The 20768-nt window shown below is 48.2% G+C and overlaps 1 protein-coding gene across 1 annotated transcript; it reads right to left on the reverse strand.

Moving 5' to 3' along the window:
* Positions 1 to 10746: 10746 nt before the first annotated feature.
* On the reverse strand, positions 10747 to 18601 carry LOC144933084 (X-box-binding protein 1-like). The gene is made up of 5 exons (XM_078857597.1): positions 18060 to 18601; positions 16169 to 16265; positions 14742 to 14855; positions 14482 to 14645; positions 10747 to 12905 (listed from the first exon to the last, which is right to left on the reverse strand). The coding sequence occupies exons 1-5, from the start codon at positions 18389 to 18391 to the stop codon at positions 12710 to 12712; spliced, it is 903 nt and encodes a 300-aa protein (XP_078713723.1). The 5' UTR covers positions 18392 to 18601; the 3' UTR covers positions 10747 to 12709.
* Between the last annotated feature and the right edge of the window lie 2167 nt (positions 18602 to 20768).

The raw sequence follows: 20768 nt of genomic DNA on the forward strand, positions 1-20768 counted from the left end.
GCTGCTCACCACTGAGATGGAGCAGAGTTAAGTGCAGTGATGATTTTTGTTTGTCAATCAAAACTCAGTGCACTTGAGAATCCGGTTTAATCACAGTCGGCTTACCAGGCATTGCGCGATGCCAGGGCCCTGGGCGATCTCGCAAATCTTCTAACTTAAGTCAATTTGTGTATTAACATAGGGCTTTCATGGGTTTGTTTTGTGACTCATTGCTAAAAATACAGGGTGCTTCAAAAGAACGTTAATACTTGCATGGGACTATCCTTTTTAATGGAAAAATACTACACTGTAACATGATAATAAATGTTTGTTAATCGCTTCAAAAAGTCTCCACTTGTTCGCCATAATTGTCAACACACGCCGAGAATCTTCTCCAGGTGATATCCAGAGGCCGGAGGCACATTTCTTGTGGTTTTGTTGCAAATTCTCAGATGTCTTTAAAAAAATTTAAGCACCCTGTACATCCTTCAATGTTAATTTCATTCGCATTGTTCATTGCTTTTCAGGGCACCAGTGGAGAGTGGCTTCAAGTGATCCAATGCAGCCGTCGTGACAATTCATCGAATCGCCGGGGCAAGGGGAGTCGATTATCAGATAATTCGTTGTTTTTTCAGCATGGTGGTTTCATCTTGATGTGAAGCTTTCGTGACTGCAGGAATCCATACTATTTGGCTCTTTCGGTAAAGTCACGTAGTTAGAAATAAAATAAAATCAAACAAATCACAACGTTTCGTTCGCTTGTGTTGCGATCGAAACGTCGTGATTTGTTTGATTTGATTTCTAACTACGTGACTTTACCGAAATAACCAAAGAGCATGGTGGTTTAATTTAAGACGTCGGCTTTCGCGACCAATATTCGAGTTGCAGGTTTATTTTAATGTGGTGAGGTGTGGTATAATCAAACAACCCTCAAGTAAGATGCTAATTATAAATGTTGTGGGTTTACTCTCCAACACACCGGTGTGCTGTACTAGTAACGAAATTACGTGACAAACCTTACTAATTGGCTGTGTCGGGTGGTGCGGGTTTAACGACACATTTATATTTAAGCGATCTAACGAACAAACCCCCCCCCCTGTATTTTGGTGGTTTAAACCACGATGTTCAACACAAAGCTAGGTTTGTAATCTGAGCAATAGTGACTGCTTCATGGGAAAAAACCCCACATATTTACAGTAATTAGAAAAACTGGTACAAACAAAAGCGCCGTGGGTCTTTATGCATTATGTATGCCATGCCTGTATTTGTCACATTCCACTTCTGCAGGCGATGATCGAAATGTCTGTATGTCATTGATGCATGGTTGAACACAAGCGACGCCCAAGGACTGCCCTTTCAGTCGTCTTGCCATGTGTCACACGAGTGTGTAACTACGGAGAAAGAAATGTCTCTCAGCTTCCTTGGTTCTTATCAGGAAGAACCACTCCCTTCGTGAGTCTGAATAAGCAGTAATTGACCCATTACGGTATTTACAAAGCAATACACGTACAACCCCAACCAACTAACAGCAGAGATTAAAAAAATGTCTCCCTCGTAAATGTTTCTTGACTTTTAAAAAACGGTCATCTTTACACAATACATCTTTACACAATACATTGCTCCCACGGCTTTTCCCGGGAATGAATAATTTAACTGTAAATGAAGATAATAATTAGCGTCGTTATATATAAACAACAGAATATATATAAACAAAGTGTTCATTATGACACTTCATTAATCCCATTGCTTTTGGTAGGGATCATTTCAGCAGCATTAATGCAGTACAAGCAAAGTATGGAGCAGTTATACCAGTGTCTCATCAGCAAGTGGGTAGACGCAGCCACATGAGAATCTGAATATTTACACTGGAGGAATCCGATGAGCTATGAAGCTCTTATTTAAAGATGTCTAGTGGGGGCGGGTCAGAACGTTACAACTAGGGACAGATCAGAACTTTACAGCATGATATTAAATTGCCCTCTGTATGTAGAGTAATTTCAGAAACGAACGTCAAAGGTATGAAAACTGTTTTTTTGACAAGTGAACTGAATGGGTGGATAAAATGTACTTGAAAAAGGGTGTAACTATGATTTACAAATACCTGATCTTGTGTTGGAATCATCCAAACGTGCCATACGATATTGGAACCAGCAGGTACCGTCTACTTTTTCACTATTTTAATTGAATACAGTTCTTTAATTGCTCGATATTTGTAACAATAATTTTTTTCATATATATGTAATAATCCTTCCAGAGACGGTATTCGGAATCGGTCTTTTTATTTCCACTCCACAATACACTTTGCTCACTCACTCTCCGTTGCTGGCAGACAACGGAGAGAGGACAGACCACGCACTAAGTCCCCACCGCGCACGTGGCAATCCCAGCCCCCGTCCGCGCGTGACCCTGCTCTTGTCAGTTTCAGTCTGCTCCCGATCGTTCCCCTCCACTCGCTCTTAATACCTTCGTCACGTGGTTCCCCCAGCCAATCGTACATGGACAGCTTTGACCATTCTCGATGGTTCCCTGTCAATCCCGGGACCACGCCCCTCATCCGGCTCCCCATTGGCTGGGGCCCCGAATGGCTAGGCCAATCACTCCTGATGACCTGTCGTGATGACGCATGGGCCATGGTCCCTATCTCAACCCTTATTGGCTACAAGCAGGACCGGCAAGCCAATCCCCACGTGAACCCTCTATGGCTGTTATTACATCACCCCCCCCCCGGTGAAAAGAATTTAGCCGTCTCGGCTGGGAAAAGGGTGAAGAACCAATTCCGCAACATCTTATTAGGGCACCAAGGTGCGTTTAACAATTTAAGGGTGAACCGGCGTTCCCGCGCCTAACAACATTTAAAACAGTCACCCATAATAATATAAAAAAATCACAACATACATTAGGGCGCCCCTGCAGCGCGGTAACGACAGGGATCAGCGAAACGATCAAACGTTAACGAAACGGAAGAGATTTCGACCGCGTACGCGACGCGGGACCCTCTCCGCTTCCAGCGCAAGGTCGCTTTGCTTCCGGATGGACAGGAGGTGGCAGGCTCGAAGAAGAAGTCGGTTGTTGGTGCTTGGTCACGTCCAGGGCGGGCCCCGTTGGAGGGGGGGTAGCGGGGGCTTCCTCAGCCCTCAGAACCTGTTCATCTGCAGGAGGCACAACACAGTCCCCCCTGGGATCAACGGGCGTGGCAAGCGGCGTAGTCGGCCCAGCAGAACCCGGCAGGTCAGCTATTGGGGATGAAGGGCCGACACGCGCGTCAACATAGGGTTTAAGTCGCGAGGAATGAACATACCACCGACGTTTGCCGTATTGAACGCGGATACTTTGCGAGTTCCGAACGTCTACGAGCGTCACAGGCCCCCGCCATGGCCTGTGCAGTTTAGGGGATGTGCCCGCCGGTACCTGGGGGCAGTGGAACCACGCCAGGTCTCCCACTGACCAAGGCATGCGAGTATGCGATCGACGCGCGTACCGTTCGTTCCTTGCCTGAGCACGGGCCGTCGCACACCGGGCAGCCTCTCGCGCTTCCGTTACTCGTTCAAGCGAGTCACGCACGTGGTCAGGCAGGGAGCGGGACGGTTGTTTACTCGGCGTACCCAGTTGCACATCGATGGGTGGAACATTTTCACGGCCATACATAAAAAAAAACGGTGAGTATCCCGTGGACGTGTGCGGAACCATGCGGTATGCCGCCAAGACGCCTGGTATGTGCAAGTCCCAATCGGTTTGCTTTTCACTGACCGTGTGACAAAGCATAGCGGAAAGGGTACGGTTGAATCGTTCCACCATACCATCTGTTTGTGGATGGTATGGGGAGGTGCGAACTTTCTTTGTACCCAGCGCGTCACAAACTTCCCTAAGCAATTTAGAGGAGAAATTCCGGCCTTGATCTGTGAGCAGCCTTTCAGGTGCCCCCTTGTCCATGACATACCCGTTCAAGAAAGCGTCGGTGATGGACGCTGCCGTTTGGTCGGGCAGAGGCCAGGCCATCGGCCATCGAGAAAAATATTCCACCCCGACCAGAAGGTATTTATTGCCCCTAGCCGACGGGGGAAACGGCCCCAGAATGTCGAGAGCCACTAATTCGTTAATACGGGACACTTCAATGGAACGCAACGGTGGTACATAGTGGTTCCGAGGCGGCTTCCTTTTCGCACAGTCATGGCACGAGCGGACAAAATCATTGATGTCCGCCGTCATACCGGCCCAGAAAAAATCCTTTTGCATCGCGGCCACAGTCTTTTGGACGCCAAGGTGCATCAACTTATCAGCGTGCAGAGCACGGAGCAGGTCGTAGCGAAGCGAAGTAGGCACCACCAAGCGTGGTCGGTCAGACACCCCGTCGGTACACATTAGCAATCCCGACTTACCCCGGAACATCTGCCACTTCCAGCCCGCCAATTGCGATTTCTGTTTCCCAACCAATTTACGTAGTGGAGACAGCGAGGCATCGGCCTCCTGCTCGCGCAACCAGACCGCGTGCGGCAGCCGTAAGGTGTCATCGGTGTCCACCGACACCTGCTGGTCCTCCTCCTTCGCTTTCGCCCCTGCGTCGTCCTCATTCGCTATCGCCCCCATAACCGGGCAGGGCGACGTGGGCGGTGCGGCGCAGCGGTGCGTGCCCGTCAGGCAAGTTCACGGAGGAACTGGCGGCAGCCTTGAGAGCGCATCAGCGTTCGCATGACGGGCTCCCTTTCGGTACGTTATATCGAAGGAAAATTCCTGTAACGATTCCAACCACCGGGCCAATTGGCCTGACGGCTGATCCAATTTGAGGGAATATTGCAAAGCCGCATGATCAGTGCGGACCAGGAATTTCCATCCATACAGGTACGGTCGGTACAATCGAACAAAATGGACAATTGCCAAAAGTTCCCGCCTTGTCACGCAATATCGCGTTTCCGCAGGGGACAGAACCCTGCTGCCATACGCCACCACTCTCTCAACCCCATCCTTACGTTGCGACAAAACGGCCCCAATGCCGATATCACTAGCATCCGTATCAAGGATGAACGGCTGTGAAAAATCTGGGTAATCTAACGTAGGCGCCGTGGCGAGGTGGTCCCGAAGTGCCATAAAGGAACTTTCTTCCTCCGCCCCCCATTTAAACCTTTGATTTTTGCCAGTCAGAACGTGTAATGGTTTTGCCAACGTCGCAAAGTTCTTAACGAAGCGGCGATAATAGGAAGCGAATCCAATAAACCGCCGAACATCACCCACTGAAGTGGGTGTAGGCCACTGACGTACACACTTCGTTTTCAGAGGGTCAGTGGATACGCCGTCCGAACTGACAATATGACCCAGGTAACGGACGGAGTGTTGCAGGAGGTGGCATTTCCTCGGTTTAAACTTAAGGTCAGCCGCACGCATTCTTTGAAAAACTGTCTCAAGGCGTTGGAGGTGTTCCTCGAACGTGCGGCTAAAGACAATTATATCGTCTAGATATATGAGGCACGTTTCCCACTGCAGTCCCGCCAACACCAATTCCATGAGCCGCTGAAACGTGGCCGGAGCCGCGTACAGGCCCATCGGCAACCGATTAAATTCAAAGAGGCCTTGCGGCGTGCGGAATGCCGTTTTGGGTTTTGACTCGTCATCGAGGGGAAGCTGCCAGAAGCCCGAGGACAGGTCAAGGGTGGAAAAGAATTTAGCACCCGATAAAGCATCCAATGAGTCATCCATCCTCGGTAAGGGGTACGCGTCCGCTACCGAGATTTTGTTCAACCGGCGGAAATCAACGCAAAACCTCGTACCACCATCTTTTTTCTTAACCAAAACGACGGGCGCGCCCCAAGGACTATTGGATGGCGAGATAATATCCGCCGCCAGCAATTCATCTACCGCCCCACGCACGTGTTCCCTTTCCGCCGGGCTCATGCGGTGAGGGTGCATACAGACAGGTGGCGATGCACCGGTTTCAATATGGTGCGACAAAAGCGATGTGCGTCCGAGGTCCAAATCATTCCTGCTGAACACATCAGCGTACTGCAGCAACAGCGAACGCAAGGCGTTCCTATGTTCATTTGACAAGGAAGAATTCTCTCCGCATAAATCCGCGATCCAACGTTCTTGTGAACGACCATGCGGAGACCCATCAGCAGGCATCCGAGCGCGCGGCGGTTTTTCACAAGAGGCGAAATCGGTAGTGGCGTGAGCCAGCACCGATCCCTCCAGAACAACAACGCGATCAGGTCCCCCATTCAAGACCTGTATGAAAGGTGCCTGACCTGGGCGCACAATCGTTTGTGCCGCCGCCAAAGAAAAAGATTTCGATATGGAATTCGATGGGGATAATAGCACGCCTTTCGCACCCCTTCCCATTTGAAGCGGTTTTCGGTAACGTAGCGGAATGAGCATTTGCACTCCCGATGGAACTTCCACCGTAGCCGCAACTACAGCAGTAACTGCGTTACCTGTAGGCGCCTTGGCCAGCAGGGAAGGCAGGAACGCCATCCTACGACCCCCCAGCATTTCCAAACAGTCCTGGTCGACCCGTATTCGCAACGGCATCCGGCGCAGGAAATCCGTCCCCAACGAGCATGGAACAGCTAGCGAGCGAGAAATTAACACAGGTCCTGCGGCGGTAATATTTCCGATAGCGATGCGCACATCCACCTGTCCGCAGATACCCATGCTCCCCCCTTTGGCGGCAACACACGCATCATTAACCTTGCGTATTCTCGACGCAGGAATGGACAACAAATGAAAAATTACATCCGAAATGATGGTAGCCGATGCGCCAGTGTCCACCAAGATACGGACGTCAACGCCGTCGATGGTACCACGTACCGTCGACGAGCCCGACGCCGCAGCCACAATCCTGCGAGCCAGTTTCTTCCACTGTGTAGCAGAGCGTGTCAATGGAGCAGGAGAAGTAAAATCGGCCTTAGGAGTGTAAGAATGAGTGCGAGTGGATGAGTGATGTGACACGACCTGCCGGGTGTCCGATTTGTGCCGACTCGCCCGAGGTTGTTGCAGTTCCGCGGCAGGTAGAGGAGATGGATGTCCCCTTGGCGGAGGAGGCGACAGCAGAGGTCGGCAGCGGCAGTCACGGGCGAAGTGGCCCCGTCTGCCGCACTTAAAACACGCGGCCGACGTCGGCCGGTGGTCGGACGACCCGGCCCTCGCACGCGGTCGGGCCGTGTAGTCGTCCCGCTGGTCGCGCAGCCGCCGGCCCGGAATCCTACGCGGGACAGCAGCAGCCAGCATGTCGTCGTCGCCCGAGTCGTCGGAGCAGTGGACAACCAGTCGCGGAGACCACCCCAGAGGCGGCCCGTCGATCTCGGGTTTCCCCGTCCACGCCGCCATCTGGTCCCACCACTTGAGATTAAACTTAGCGTTCAGGCAGCGCGCCACCCACCGCGATGAAAGCGGTTCGTGGACGTACACTGGTAGAGAGATGTTGAGCTCCTGAGACAACTCCAGCATGCGGGAAAGGATGAGTGGATCCAAATGCTCGGCCGTTGCGTCGGGGTAGGCGGCCATGGCCATCGCCATCAACGCCCCCCGATAGGCCAACGGCGATTCCTCCGGTGCCCGGCGACGCGACATAAATTTTCTGGTGGCCGATGTCGGCGGGTCGTAAAATTCCGCCATCTCTGTGAACGCATCCTGCAGTGTCTTCTTCTTGGACGCCGGAATGGAGCGGAAGACTCCCAGAGGCACATCATCGAGCAGCGTAGGTAGCGCTCCCAGCGCTTCTTCCTCCGTCCAGTTGACAGATCTAAAAGCCGACTCCAAGCGCCACGTAAAAGCACTCCAATCGCCCCCGGCGATAAATTATTTTATTTGTGGAAGGCGATGTCCGCGGTGGCAGGCGCGTGCCGCGGGCGTCTCCGGCCGCCGTTCCCGCTCTCCGCTCGGTGCAGACAAAATGGCGTCCGGCGGCCGCGTGGTAGCAGGCGCGCCCAAAATGGCGGCCGACGACTCCGGCGCAGCCGCCCCACCCAAGACGACGGCGTCCTCCCGCGTGGCAGGAGCAATGGCGGGTCCCGCTTCCATAGCAGGACCCCTTCCCGCGGCGTCCAGCTGATCGGCGATCTGGCGACCCACGGCTGGTGAGGACGCCACCGCGGTCACCAGGCTTAGCAGAATTGCGCGCAACGACTCAATCTGCTCCGCCATCAGCCGCCATTCGTCTCTCGGTCCTGCGGTGGTCGCATCTTCCCGCGGTCGACGCTGAGAGGCGTCGAGGCGAGCGTCGTCAGTCGGCGGCACCAGGGCTGTAGCTCCCAACAGCTCATCTTCCTCCGTCTCGGCCTCTTCCTCCGACAGAGGCACGAGCAGGTTCTTTTTTCTGAGGTGTTTAGACATCTTGACGATCGTCCAAACAGTCGCAGAATTACTTCTGACACCAGTGTAATAATCCTTCCAGAGACGGTATTCGGAATCGGTCCTTTCATTTCCACTCCACAATACACTTTGCTCACTCACTCTCCGTTGCTGGCAGACAACGGAGAGAGGACAGACCACGCACTAAGTCCCCACCGCGCACGTGGCAATCCCAGCCCCCGTCCGCGCGTGACCCTGCTCTTGTTAGTTTCAGTCTGCTCCCGATCGTTCCCCTCCACTCGCTCTTAATACCTTCGTCACGTGGTTCCCCCAGCCAATCGTACATGGACAGCTTTGACCATTCTCGATGGTTCCCTGTCAATCCCGGGACCACGCCCCTCATCCGGCTCCCCATTGGCTGGGGCCCCGAATGGCTAGGCCAATCACTCCTGATGACCTGTCGTGATGACGCATGGGCCATGGTCCCTATCTCAACCCTTATTGGCTACAAGCAGGACCAGCAAGCCAATCCCCACGTGAACCCTCTATGGCTGTTATTACATATATATAAAGGGCGGATGGATTTTGTAATGATTACATGCATGGCTATGACAGAAAAACTAAACTTTTTATTTTACCAGGTAAGGCCCAGTGAGCGATATCGCTCGTTTTCGACCTGGCTATCACAAATGGTAGCTCAACGAAGTTGGGCTTATCACGTGGCAATTCATAGCAGCCATATACTCTAAACGCGTGATGTTGATTCTAAATGTGGAGGAAGAAAACCGGAGGACCTTGAGAAAAACCTACGCGGCCACGGGGGGAGAGAGGAACGCAAACTCCAAATACACAGGCATCAGGGTCGGGATCGAACCCACAACCTTATGCATACTAGGCAACGGAGTTAACATCTCGACAAAGTGAACTTGACTCGAGACATCAGAATTGTATAGATCCAGTTTATATCCATATGGTTTCATATCTAAAAGATTGGAGAACAGTTTTATCAGAGCGTAACAGAGTGTGTACGGCAGGCATCTCATCATGCTTCAAACACCAGGTCCATAGACGTATCAACATGATAGCAATCACTAAGTGAGTGTTGTAAAGCTCAAGGTCGTCAATCAATTTGGAATGATATGAAAATATTTACACGATCATCATGCGAATTGATCATAGTGCAAATTAATTAATGCAGAGCCTTGTTCTAATTTCAGAGCTGGACAAAGCCCTGCCTCGTGGCTCGTGACCCTCCGGTGATGGGGGATTGTCAACACTGGTTGGTGGAGCAGGAACCAGGAGCGATTGAGGTCACTCGCCCACAACATTACGAACCTCGGGTGATCGGCTTTACAGCAGCGCACTAACGACTACGCCTACTGCCAGTTGCATCGTAAAGAATTGGAACAGAAACGTTAGCAACAAAACAAAGTTCACGTGTGTTAAAATTTGAAAGGGTTCTTGTCTGAACCGTGGAGCTGTTTTGAATTTGCCAGCAATACACCGCGCACGCTTTATTTTTTTTACATTTAAGTTCTCAGCCTGTGGAAATCTTCGTGAAGCTCAAAGAAGAAAAACAATCCGTGTGAATGCATGAGCCCAAGGCAAACCGTGCTGCCAGAACAAAAACTGGATTCTATTCACACACTGCGAATATAAAAAAAAACAAATGTCTGCAGTGCTGTATTACATTTCGGTCTTTTTTTTATTCTGCATATCTCGTTGCACGTGTAGAGGTTACGCCGTTACACACGTATCCATAATCACGTAAAAAATATTCAATTGAGTGGGGAAATCCAGATGGAAACGTTTGCTGAATGCGAGCATGTAGAGACACGAGTGTTTGTACAGCTTTTGTGCAACGCATTCCAGTTTTACAAGTTGGGCTAGTTTGAGGCACGATTCAGAACGAAAAAGAAAATAAATTAACGATTGTCAACAATCTTAACCTTGGCGAATGCAAATTCGCCTGAAATGGAAATCCCCAACGGGAAATAGCTAATGGCTTTATTAATTATTTATCGCAACTGTCAGTTTGATGATCTGACAAACGTGTCCATGGGGGCAAAAATGGGAAAGAATGAAGCAACAGAGCACACACCAAGCATTCTGTTTTTACACTTTAATATTACATTTCATTGAAGAACAGAAACACGTGCACATCATGCAAAAACCAATTCATGTACGGAGAAACATACATTGTATGACTTTCACAATAAAAGGGTTTGCGAAGGTAAATCGGACTTAAAGTGCGCTCCTATACTTTATTGCGTTGTTGTTCGGCATAGTATCCGAAAGTCATACGTTAACCATTACGTGGGAACTGCAGATCCTGGAGATGTTCCCAAACACGAGGTGCAAAACATCGGTCATTCTGGCAAACACGGATTGTGCTGTCTGAAAGCACATCGGTAAGCTACACAGTAGAACTGCGAACATTCGATGCATTTTTAAAACGAAAACCCTAGCACATTTTAATAAAATACAAACTTTTTATTTTATTTTACCCTGGAGACCTCTTGCAATTTAGGATAGTCTATTTCAAGGGGTTATAAAGAGTCAATATTTTGATAACAAAAAATAAAGTAGCCAAATTAGTTCTCCAATTTTTTACTTAAAAGTGCCAACAAGGCAACACATTGGCTACTAAGCTCCTAAAAATACACAATATAACATATTCTTGGTTCTTTGGGTAAAGTCAGGTAGAAGCGAAACAATGAAATAATAAAAATATAAAACAATATTTTTATTATTATTTTGTTTCCCTTCTGCGTGACTTACCGAAAGAACCAAGAATATGAATCCCTGCAGCGACGAAAGCTTTAAAACAATATAACATGTTAATAATATCAAGGTGTTCTTGTTGAAATAATTACATCTGACAAAGAATAAGCATTTCATGAATCATACTTCCAGGTGAATATTACAGTCAATAAAAACTGCAGCAGGAACACAAGCTTGGTGTTTATTAAACATTCCTTTCAGGCAGCGGTGCTGTCCAGCGAGAAGGTAGAATAACACTGGTCAACAAAAAAAAATTTCTGGTCTGGACTTTTGCAGCGGTTTTAGACTAATTTCAGGGTGCGGATTCTAAATCTGGATTCAGATTTGCTCTATCACATCATTTTTATGCTATCGGCATACCCCATTTTCATTGATTTTACCCGAAATTAACTCTGTCACTTAGTGACTGCTTTAGTGTTAAAAGATGGTGCTGTATTTTTAGGATAGTGTGTTTATAATATAATTTTATGTAGATATCCACATTTATTTAATATTTTTCTTCTGCAGTTTTTATTGAAAATGCAATATTTGAGATCTCAAAAACCTGATGTGATAGACAAAAAACTGATGCCAGATTTGGAATCAGCACCCCAAAATTACCTTAAAACCGTTGGAATACCTTATGCCAGAAAAAGTGTGTTGACCAGTGTAATCAAGGGAGAAACATAAGCTGCTGCTCCCCATTCCACTCCTGCAGACACTGCCAGCATGCGGAGCGAAACGTCGGGCAACACGGTACAACCCGAAAACACATCGGAGCTGTGTTAACATGTCACCAGAGTAATTTGCTGCAAACCACAACAGTTCAATGTCAACACTGTCGCCTACCATCTCTGCACAATTTAAATCACGTGAAGAGAATCGAAATATTATTCCCAGGAATTGAAGCTCTCCGTTGAGAGAGATATTGAATCATGAAAAGAGTATCCGCCGATATCAGTGGACTGAGGAAACAGTGTTTCTCTGCTTAAAGAAATATTCGACTTTTGAAGTTTAGATGCAGGCCCGATTGAAGCAGAAAGCCCACGTTCTGGACTGGATAACCCTAGCTCCTCAAGAACGTCTTCGATTAGATTTTCTTCGTACTGCTGGGAAGGTATTTTAGTTAAGCCAGTGGCATCGGAGTTGCATTTAAATGATTCAGAAAATAAATGGTCAGGTGATGTTTCTGAGGATGATTCATCGAGTAATACCTCAAAAAGCACCTTGGGGTCTTTAAGCAAAACTTTAGGAATCAGCTGTGTGTCTTGGGAGCCACAATCGGAACTCCAAGTTGGTTTGTCATCATAGTCAGGGCTATTTGGAGAAAATGTGTGCAGCATGGTCTGCATGTTGACATTTTGCTTGGCCAAAGCAAGGTCATAGTCATCGTGAATGAACATTTGAGAACTATTTACTTGGATGAAGCAATTTTGTCTTGTTAGACTCGACGTATTTTTCTCTTTGGCAACAAAACAGCCACAGAAACTGTCCATTAAATGGGAATGCACTTCTTGGTCTCCGAGTTGGAAAGAACTTGACCCTTGTAATTGTTTTAAAGATCCCTCATAGTTCACACAATGCTTGGCCTCAGAGCCCACAAGTGCATGCGGGCTTGAGTATTGGTCTTGGAGATTTGACACGTCTTCCAGATATTGAATGAAACCATCAACTTGCAGATTGTTCAATGTCATATCATTATCGGTGTCCAGCTCAACTGATGTGCTCCCCATATCTGGAGATGAGGTGGTCGGTATGGAATATTCTTCTTCTGTTTTACCAGATGAACCTCTTGCATTATCTTCAGTGTCTTGGCCCAAAGACGTATCAACATCTCCAAACAGATCCATGTCCAGCTCATCCAGGAGACCAAACAGATCACCGCACTGGAAAGGAGATTAAGCACGGTTTAGGGTGTTCCAAAGAATAAACTTGCATGACGATATAAAATCTACACGAGATGTAAAAATAATGTGTACATAACTGTAGCATATTTAAAAGCAACAATTTATGAAAAAAGTGTTTCTTTCAATACATTAAATTATACAGTAGAATCTCGGAGATCGAACGCACCAGAACTCGAACAAATCGGTGTTCGAACGACATTTCCAAACATTTGTTGCCCCGGAAACCGAACGAAATTCGGAGGTCGAACGGGCAATCGCGACTTGAAAGAACCTGTACGGCTGAGACGCGTATGGCCAGCTTGCATGACGCTTGCCCAGACAAAGGTTTTGCCGTGTGAGAGGCTCAGTTAACACGTAGCTGTCACCCAGTGCAGACCCGCAAAACATAATTCCTTAACTTTTTCGTTAATTTCCTTTATTTTAGTGTTTTTTGGTGTTCATCCATACACAATGTCTCCTAAGAAGGTTAGTGGTAGTGATAAGCCAATGATAATGCAATGTGTCATTTTCGAAACAGCCTAAAACAGAGGCAGAAACAAACCTCTTTAGATAAGTTCTTAGTCAGAAAGAGCTCAAGTGACTCACAGTTAGTGGCAGAAGAGAGGCACAAAAGAGAAAGAACCCCAGAAGGGCAGTTACCGGACGTTATGGAAGGGGACTCCCCTTCCCAACAATAACACCACCACCACATCCTCCTCCTCACCACGGTCCACTAAAGCCATCAACTCTCCTTACTACAGGTAAAGTGAAGTTCACGGTTCATTTATTTCATTTATTACAAATATTTATTCAATTTATTTATTTTCTTGTTTTTTTGTATGCTTTTATGCATGTAATTACTGTAAACTTAGTGTAAAAATGCTTTATGAGAGATTGCTTGTGTCTGGAACCAATTAATATAATTTACATCAATTCTTATGGGGAAAATTTATTCGGTGTTCGAACAAATCGGTGTTCGAATGGCCTTCTGGAACGAATTAAGTTCGATCTCCTGGGTACCACTGTATTTACGAAAAATATTTGAACTCCTTCTAAAGGCATTGGGCTGTTAAATAAGGATGTCTGCCGAGACAAATTTATACGGATAAAGCTGGCGAGCTACTTGGTAGGCAGCACATGTATGCTCCACACCTTCATCAACGGACACGGACCATACCCACGTGGTGCAGTGTGATGCATGTACGTATGTGTATGTATGATGGTCACCCGGGTGGCTAAAGCACAGCAAGTTGGCACAGTAGGGGGCACAGGTGGTGCATCAGCCAGTCATCTCGGTCATCTCAGTCAGTCGACCCGTGGCACCTGGGTCTGCCCCGTGACCTCCTGCCAGCGGGCGTTCGACACTTCACGTGACCTCAAGGTGCACATGGCCTGGCACAAGCGTCGTGGTGACGTCACCGCCACTTAGTGGCGAATGGTGGTTGTTGTTGTATGATGGTCAAATAGCCTGCACTGCACGGGGAGGTCCTCATGCAACAGTAGACCGACGCTGTCAAAGGTACACAACCGCTCGAGGACATTTATGCGAACCTCCACATAAATCAACGAGCTTTACCTTGGGGTGCGCAGAGCTGTCGACAGCACCGCACAAGTGAGGACGACGAGTTGTGATGGTGGCCGGGTCAGCACCCACTGCTGAGGTACAGCTCCCCTGAGCACTGCTGACTCGGAGGACCCGGCCACCACACTGTGGTCGTCCAAACACTTGTCTTGCGCTGCCTGATGCAACAAACAAAAATGCACGGAAATTTATGTATTAAATAATCCTTTAAAGTGTCAAATACACTGCCGTGTGGAGCGTGAACAAATTCACACCTCCTGTTCCTGGAAGACGTCCTTGGAGAGTCTACGCCGGAGTTCCAGGTTCTGATGGGCAAGGTTCAGAGATTGCGCTTTCAGAGCCCGGTTTTTCTCCACCAGTAACCGATTCTGAAAAAAAAAAGATATTTCATCGTTAAGGATACGGTCTCATTTTCCAAAGGCAGAAAATAATAAAATTATCTGCATAGAAGGATGGACAGTCAAGAATTGCAACAGTGGCAGCCAAACGGAATGAAGTGCAATCAAGTGGGCGTTCACCGAGGACATGGAACAGGCGTGTCGGTGCAAGTGCTTGGAGAGGCCTTCATCCAGCAGTGGATTGGCCGTGGCTGATGATATATACTTAAAAGTCTGGTTTCGTGTTTAAAACCTTGGCAATAACCTTGATATGGCACTTAAAATGCCTTGGCAACTCAAAGAGTGCTTTACGTCTAGGGCACCCCACCTCGTGGAAGCTATCACTTGTGCGGTACAAGGCGGGAGCACTTAGCCTGCAAGTGGTACATTATTCTGCCAGGCAAGTTCGATTTGTTAACCCAAGGCGAGAACACGAAGAAATATACTCTTTGGTTCTTTCGGTTAAGTCACGTAGGTAGAAAAAAGAAGAGGTCACGACGTTTCGATCGCAACGCAAACAATCGTCATCAGGCGGAAGAAAAATGACGATTGCTTGCGTTGCGATCGAAACGTCGTGATCTATTATTTTTTTCGACCTACGTGACTTTACCGAAAGAATCAAAGAGTATGGATTTCTGCAGTCACAAAAGCTTCAAATCAAGATTGAACATGAAGAAAGTCTGATTCGCAAGTGTGGCCTCCTGGGTCACCAAAACGATAAAGGAAAAACAAATGAATTAAAGTAAATGATGCGAATATAAAACAAAGGAAAAACAACGGTCACATGACGAATCGAAAATAACGCACAAACATAAGTCAACATAAAAAATGCATTTCACGTAACGAAAGTCGGCTCGGGCAGATTATTTTTAAACTGATCAGAGTACAGTACAGTTACTAAAAAAATATTAAACTGATATGGGGTGACTCAGATACCAAAATGTAAGCAGACAAGGTTACATGTCCAAAGCCAGTATGGGGCGATGATTTCAATAGGAATTCTAACAAGTCTTCACGAGCCGATTAAACGCTACACAATAAGATGCTTCAAGCCCCAGAGGTTGCATCAAAGCAACAACACACTTAGCGCGATAGTTTGTGCATAATAAATTATTGTGATGGTTTATAAAACTATTATCTCGAGCTTGCAACATTTACGAATGCGGAAATGTGCAGTGGACATCTGCCCACGAATAGTGATGATGATGATTGTAACGTAAATTTACGCGATCTAACCCAAAAACCTCTATTATGGATATTGGTCGCGAAAGCCTAACGTGTTAAAATTATTGTAAAATTTGTACCTTTGCGCGCAACTCCTCGGCTTTCTTCTCGAGGTCGCACATGAGTGCCATCTTGCGATCCCGGGCAGACTGTGCTGCCACACGATTCTTCAGCTTCCTATCAAGCACAAAGAGAAAGACAAAGATCCCCCCCGTATAGCTTGACCAGACTGTTGGGGCAAGTGCTGTTAGCGAGTAGCCACCTATGAAGGCCGGCACGGTACACGAGGAGGGTGGGGTGGCCAGCACCACGCCCGGCCGCCTTTGTCTCCCCAGTGGTGATGTTTACACACCGCACCAGGTACTCAATTGGAGGCTGAGGCGACCTCAGGGAGGAGACCCAGAACAGGTTCAGATAATCGTCACTGGTGTTGGTCGTGAGCTGGAATCAAACTCGGGTTATCAGGTTCGTAGCGCAGCGCGCTTACCACTACACTACCGCTCTCCAACACGGAGGCAGACACACACACATCAAAGCACATCAGCACATTTGCTACCAATCCAACTACAGGATCCTGTTCGGAAGCGGTTTTTTTTCTCTCTCTCAACATTATTTACAGATTCCATCTTAACAATTCAGCGTTATACATTCAAGACAAGTTAGTTTCCATCGATTGAAGCTGAAGTTAATGGGGCTCTGGGAAAGAGGCTGAGTCGTGACATTAGTAAACGGTTGCACTAAATATTTGTGACCAAAATGGTTACAAACATTGTTGATTTGTCAGGTGGCCCAATAAGCTACTTCCCAGGGATCATCATTACATCTCTATCACGAGCCGAAAGTATAGAAATCCCAGATTTCCGCCACCTGAAAACCAGTTTCGCCTGTGAAGCTTAGTCTGACGATTTCACAGCCCATTTCATCAATCGTGTATGTTGAACTTATTTCGCACCGCACGTCACTGAAGGCACAGAAACGCAGTTTAATTGAACGTCGAACCTTACGCAATCCCAGTCTTGCTTCTATAGAACACGCCTTTTGCCCGTCCAAGGACGGGTTGTATTACAGTAAATCTGAAACTTGCAAGCGCCAAGCAGACCACGACGTGATATATTCATTGCATCAATTCGTGTGCAATTTGTAAGGGCGTGGTGACACAGATTTATTTCATTTTAAGGTGATAATCCCTTGTTCATCATGACGTCCTTTTTACTTCGATGTCTCAACAGCGTGACGGAGATCGCGTGACGTGAGGGTTCTGCCTTTGTAGTGAGGGTTGAGTTGACGCCGAGGAGGGGGGAGGAGGCGCCTCACCCCCCCCATGTGGAGTGACGTCACCCGCTAATTATTATGAATGGAAGGACGTCACGTGCTCATGAATATTAATGAGGGGGGCTGGTCGCCGTGGAGTGACGCCACGAGCGTTAAGGACATTCCTGGGTGATTCTAGGAGGTACAAGACAAAATTAAAGGCGCCTTCTATGACATATATAAAAATACCAATGCAGCCACTTCCAGAGGTGAAACAAAAAAGCGAACAAACTATAACATTTCGATTTAAAGCTTTCGTGACTGCAGGGATTCATATTCTTGGTTCTTTCGGTAAAGTCACGTAGAAGGGAATTAATCAAATAAAACAAAGCAAAAAAATGAACCAAAATTCTCACGTTTCGATTGCAACACAAGTAATCATCATCATGTGTGAAAACCACAGCAAGAACATTTTCTTGCTGTTTTTTGCTGTGGTTTTCACACCTGATGATGATTGCTTGTGTTGCAATCGACACGTCGTGAGAATTTCATTGTTTTATTTCGATCAGTTTATTATTTCCCTTCTACGTGACTTTACCGAAAGAACCAACGAGAACATCTTAAATGCCCTCTACCCCCGTCCACCACACAACACCACCTCCTGCCCACACCGTGGCACGCACAAGGAAGAGGTGCCAGGGGACCCCCCTCTCTCCATACCTTCTCGACACTTTCTCCTCGGTAGAAAGGTGCACGAGGCGTTGCCGCTTCCTCGGCGGAGACATCTGTGGCCCTCCATCAGCCAGAGACGACGACGACGGCGGTGGTGGCGGCGGCGTTGTCGTGTGGCAAGGAAGATTCTGCCACGGTGGCACCCGGGATACGTCGCCGTGGGAAGACGCGGGCACCTGCGATGGTGGAAGGGCTCGTGATGGGACGACCTGCGACGGGGTGGCGGCCTCGGGAGGGAGGCGGCGGCCCTGGGACGTTGACCCCGGGGCCCCGCACCGAGACCCCTGTCCGCTCTCGGGGTCCGCGGGTATTGAGGCCATCGCGCGCGGCGGGGCCCGATGAGCGAGAGACACCAACGCAGCCGATTAGAACTTCATCGACGGCAGCGTTCTAAACGGCAAAGGCCGCACACGCACGCGCGGGCTCGCAAACATCTCGACCACGACGACATCGAGACCGAGGTTCGGGGCCCCGTTCAGACCCAGCGAGCCGAGCCCAACCGGAGATGCCTCGGCCGTGGGAGAGGGCAGTGGTGGTGGTGGGGGGAGGTCACACTTTTTGCTTTGTTATCAATTTAAATTCTGCCCCGGGGGCGCAAAGTGAGTGCTGGCGCGAGGCGCTCAGCTCCGCGAGCTGCGTTGTTTGGTGCCCCCAGGGCGACTTTCGTTTTGAGAACCGCGGGGGTGTTTGACGATCGATGGCGGATCGCCAACTCGACACTCTCCTATTGGTGGATCGCCAACTCGGCGCTCTCCTCCTATTGGTGGATCGCCAACTCGGCCCTCTCCTACTATTGGTGGACGCGGCGGTGATTGACAGCGAAGGTTGGGGGGGGGGGTGACCAAAGCGGGGCGTTGACAAACCCCACCCCGCCCCCGTTCCCCCCCATCATCACCCCCACCCACCCCCACGTTGGCGATTCTCTCGATTCGCACGATTCTCTATTGCTTCTGGATTCAGTAATCGATTCTCTACTTTGCAGGACCCAGATTCGGAATTTAATTTTTTTTATTTTCTAGAGGAATCCAATGGGCTGTAAAGCTCTTTGTCACAGACGTCCAGTCGTTTCACAGATGTCTAGTCGGCCCAACGTGGGGTTGTCCGTAGGAATCCGATCTCCCCACCACTGCCAAAATAAATAAGCAGACAATTTTCCCCCTTAAATGTCCCTAATTATTCAGCAGCACTGGTTCAGGTCAAGCAAATCCCGAGGCCGGTTTGCACATTCAATGCCTCATCGGCAGTCAGTCTTGCTTGGATCAAGGCGGACGAACCACCCGAAGACGTTTATACCAGGGACCCTCTGTGAAAAAAGAGCTTTACAGCTTCTCGGATTTTTCCGGTGTAAATAACTATTCTGATATTCTTTGGGTCTTTCGGCTTTACCGCTGGCCACACTGAATAGGCGAAGTGCCGTGGTCTTGCCTCACCTCGCTTCTCTCTGTCCCACACCGACCTCTTACGCTCCCGATCTCGACTGTCTCTCTCCCTGTGTCCCCCTCGCCCTGCGCCCAGTCTCGCTGTCGTTCCCTTTTCTCATTCTTGTTCCCCTTCAACTTGAACAAACTCCCACCGCATATAAAACAATCATCTCCACGGACCTGTTTCAGTTCTTCCTTTAGAACGCCTCCCGTCGATTTGGAGTTTGCGTGTCTTTCTCTCTCTCCCTCCGTGCATTTTTTCTCAGGCTTCTCCAGGGGTTTCCCCCCTCCACATTTAGAATCAACATCACGCGTTTAGAGTATCTGGCTGCTATACATGTCCACGTGATAAGCCACTTAGTTGAGCCATCATTTGTGGCCAGGTCGCTTTTGAAAAACACGTTCCTTCGGAGTGGGCAGGTCGGAACTTGGTTGGACAGCGCATTCGTGCACGACAGACAAATATGCACGACAGACAGACAAGTGCACGACAGACAAATATGCACGACAGACAGACAAATAATCCCTGGTGGGCAGTGTAGAACCTGTTGTTCCTACCTGTAAAAGAGTCCTACAGCTCAGTGGGGCTTGCCTGGTAAAATAGTAATAGTTGGCTGTGTCGGGTGGTGGCGGGTTTTAACGACACATTTATATATTTACAAGATTTAACCAAAAAACCTCTATTATGGATGATATTGGTCGCGAAAGCCTTTTTGTTAAACCCAATAAAAAAAGAGTTATGTTAAAAATAATCTTTTCTCCCCTGCCCTCCCGAGCTACGACCGGGCTTACCCCAACCCCTCCGTCACCACAACTATACACCACCACTCTTAATAACCTCACTCCGTATTTTAACCACCGTCATCTTACGTACAATTGTATAATTATATGGAGCCATGTGCCCCGTGGCTATCATGGCAATAAATTGTAACACAATAAACAAGCGGGCGATACGCCTCCTATCTTATATCTGTCACGCCACATACATTTCTTTTTTTGCACATCCCATTAGTCAAACGGCCTTATGGGAGTGACTTTTTCAGCAGCATTAATTCAAATACAATTCAAACTCCAGATCTTTTTTTTACGTTCAAAGTCTCGTCAGGCTTGCTAAAACCAATAATGGCAAATTTCCAGTGTTCATAGGCAAGGACTCTCTGCATTAGATATGGGCCCAAAGTCAATGAATAATTAGCATTTTTTTTTACCACAATGACGCTCATCATTACTTTGTGAAATAATTGCAGTCCACCACAATGGACATGATCCATGAGGA

Source organism: Lampetra fluviatilis, chromosome 6, assembly GCF_964198595.1.
Source record: "Lampetra fluviatilis chromosome 6, kcLamFluv1.1, whole genome shotgun sequence".
Lineage (NCBI taxonomy): Eukaryota > Metazoa > Chordata > Hyperoartia > Petromyzontiformes > Petromyzontidae > Lampetra > Lampetra fluviatilis.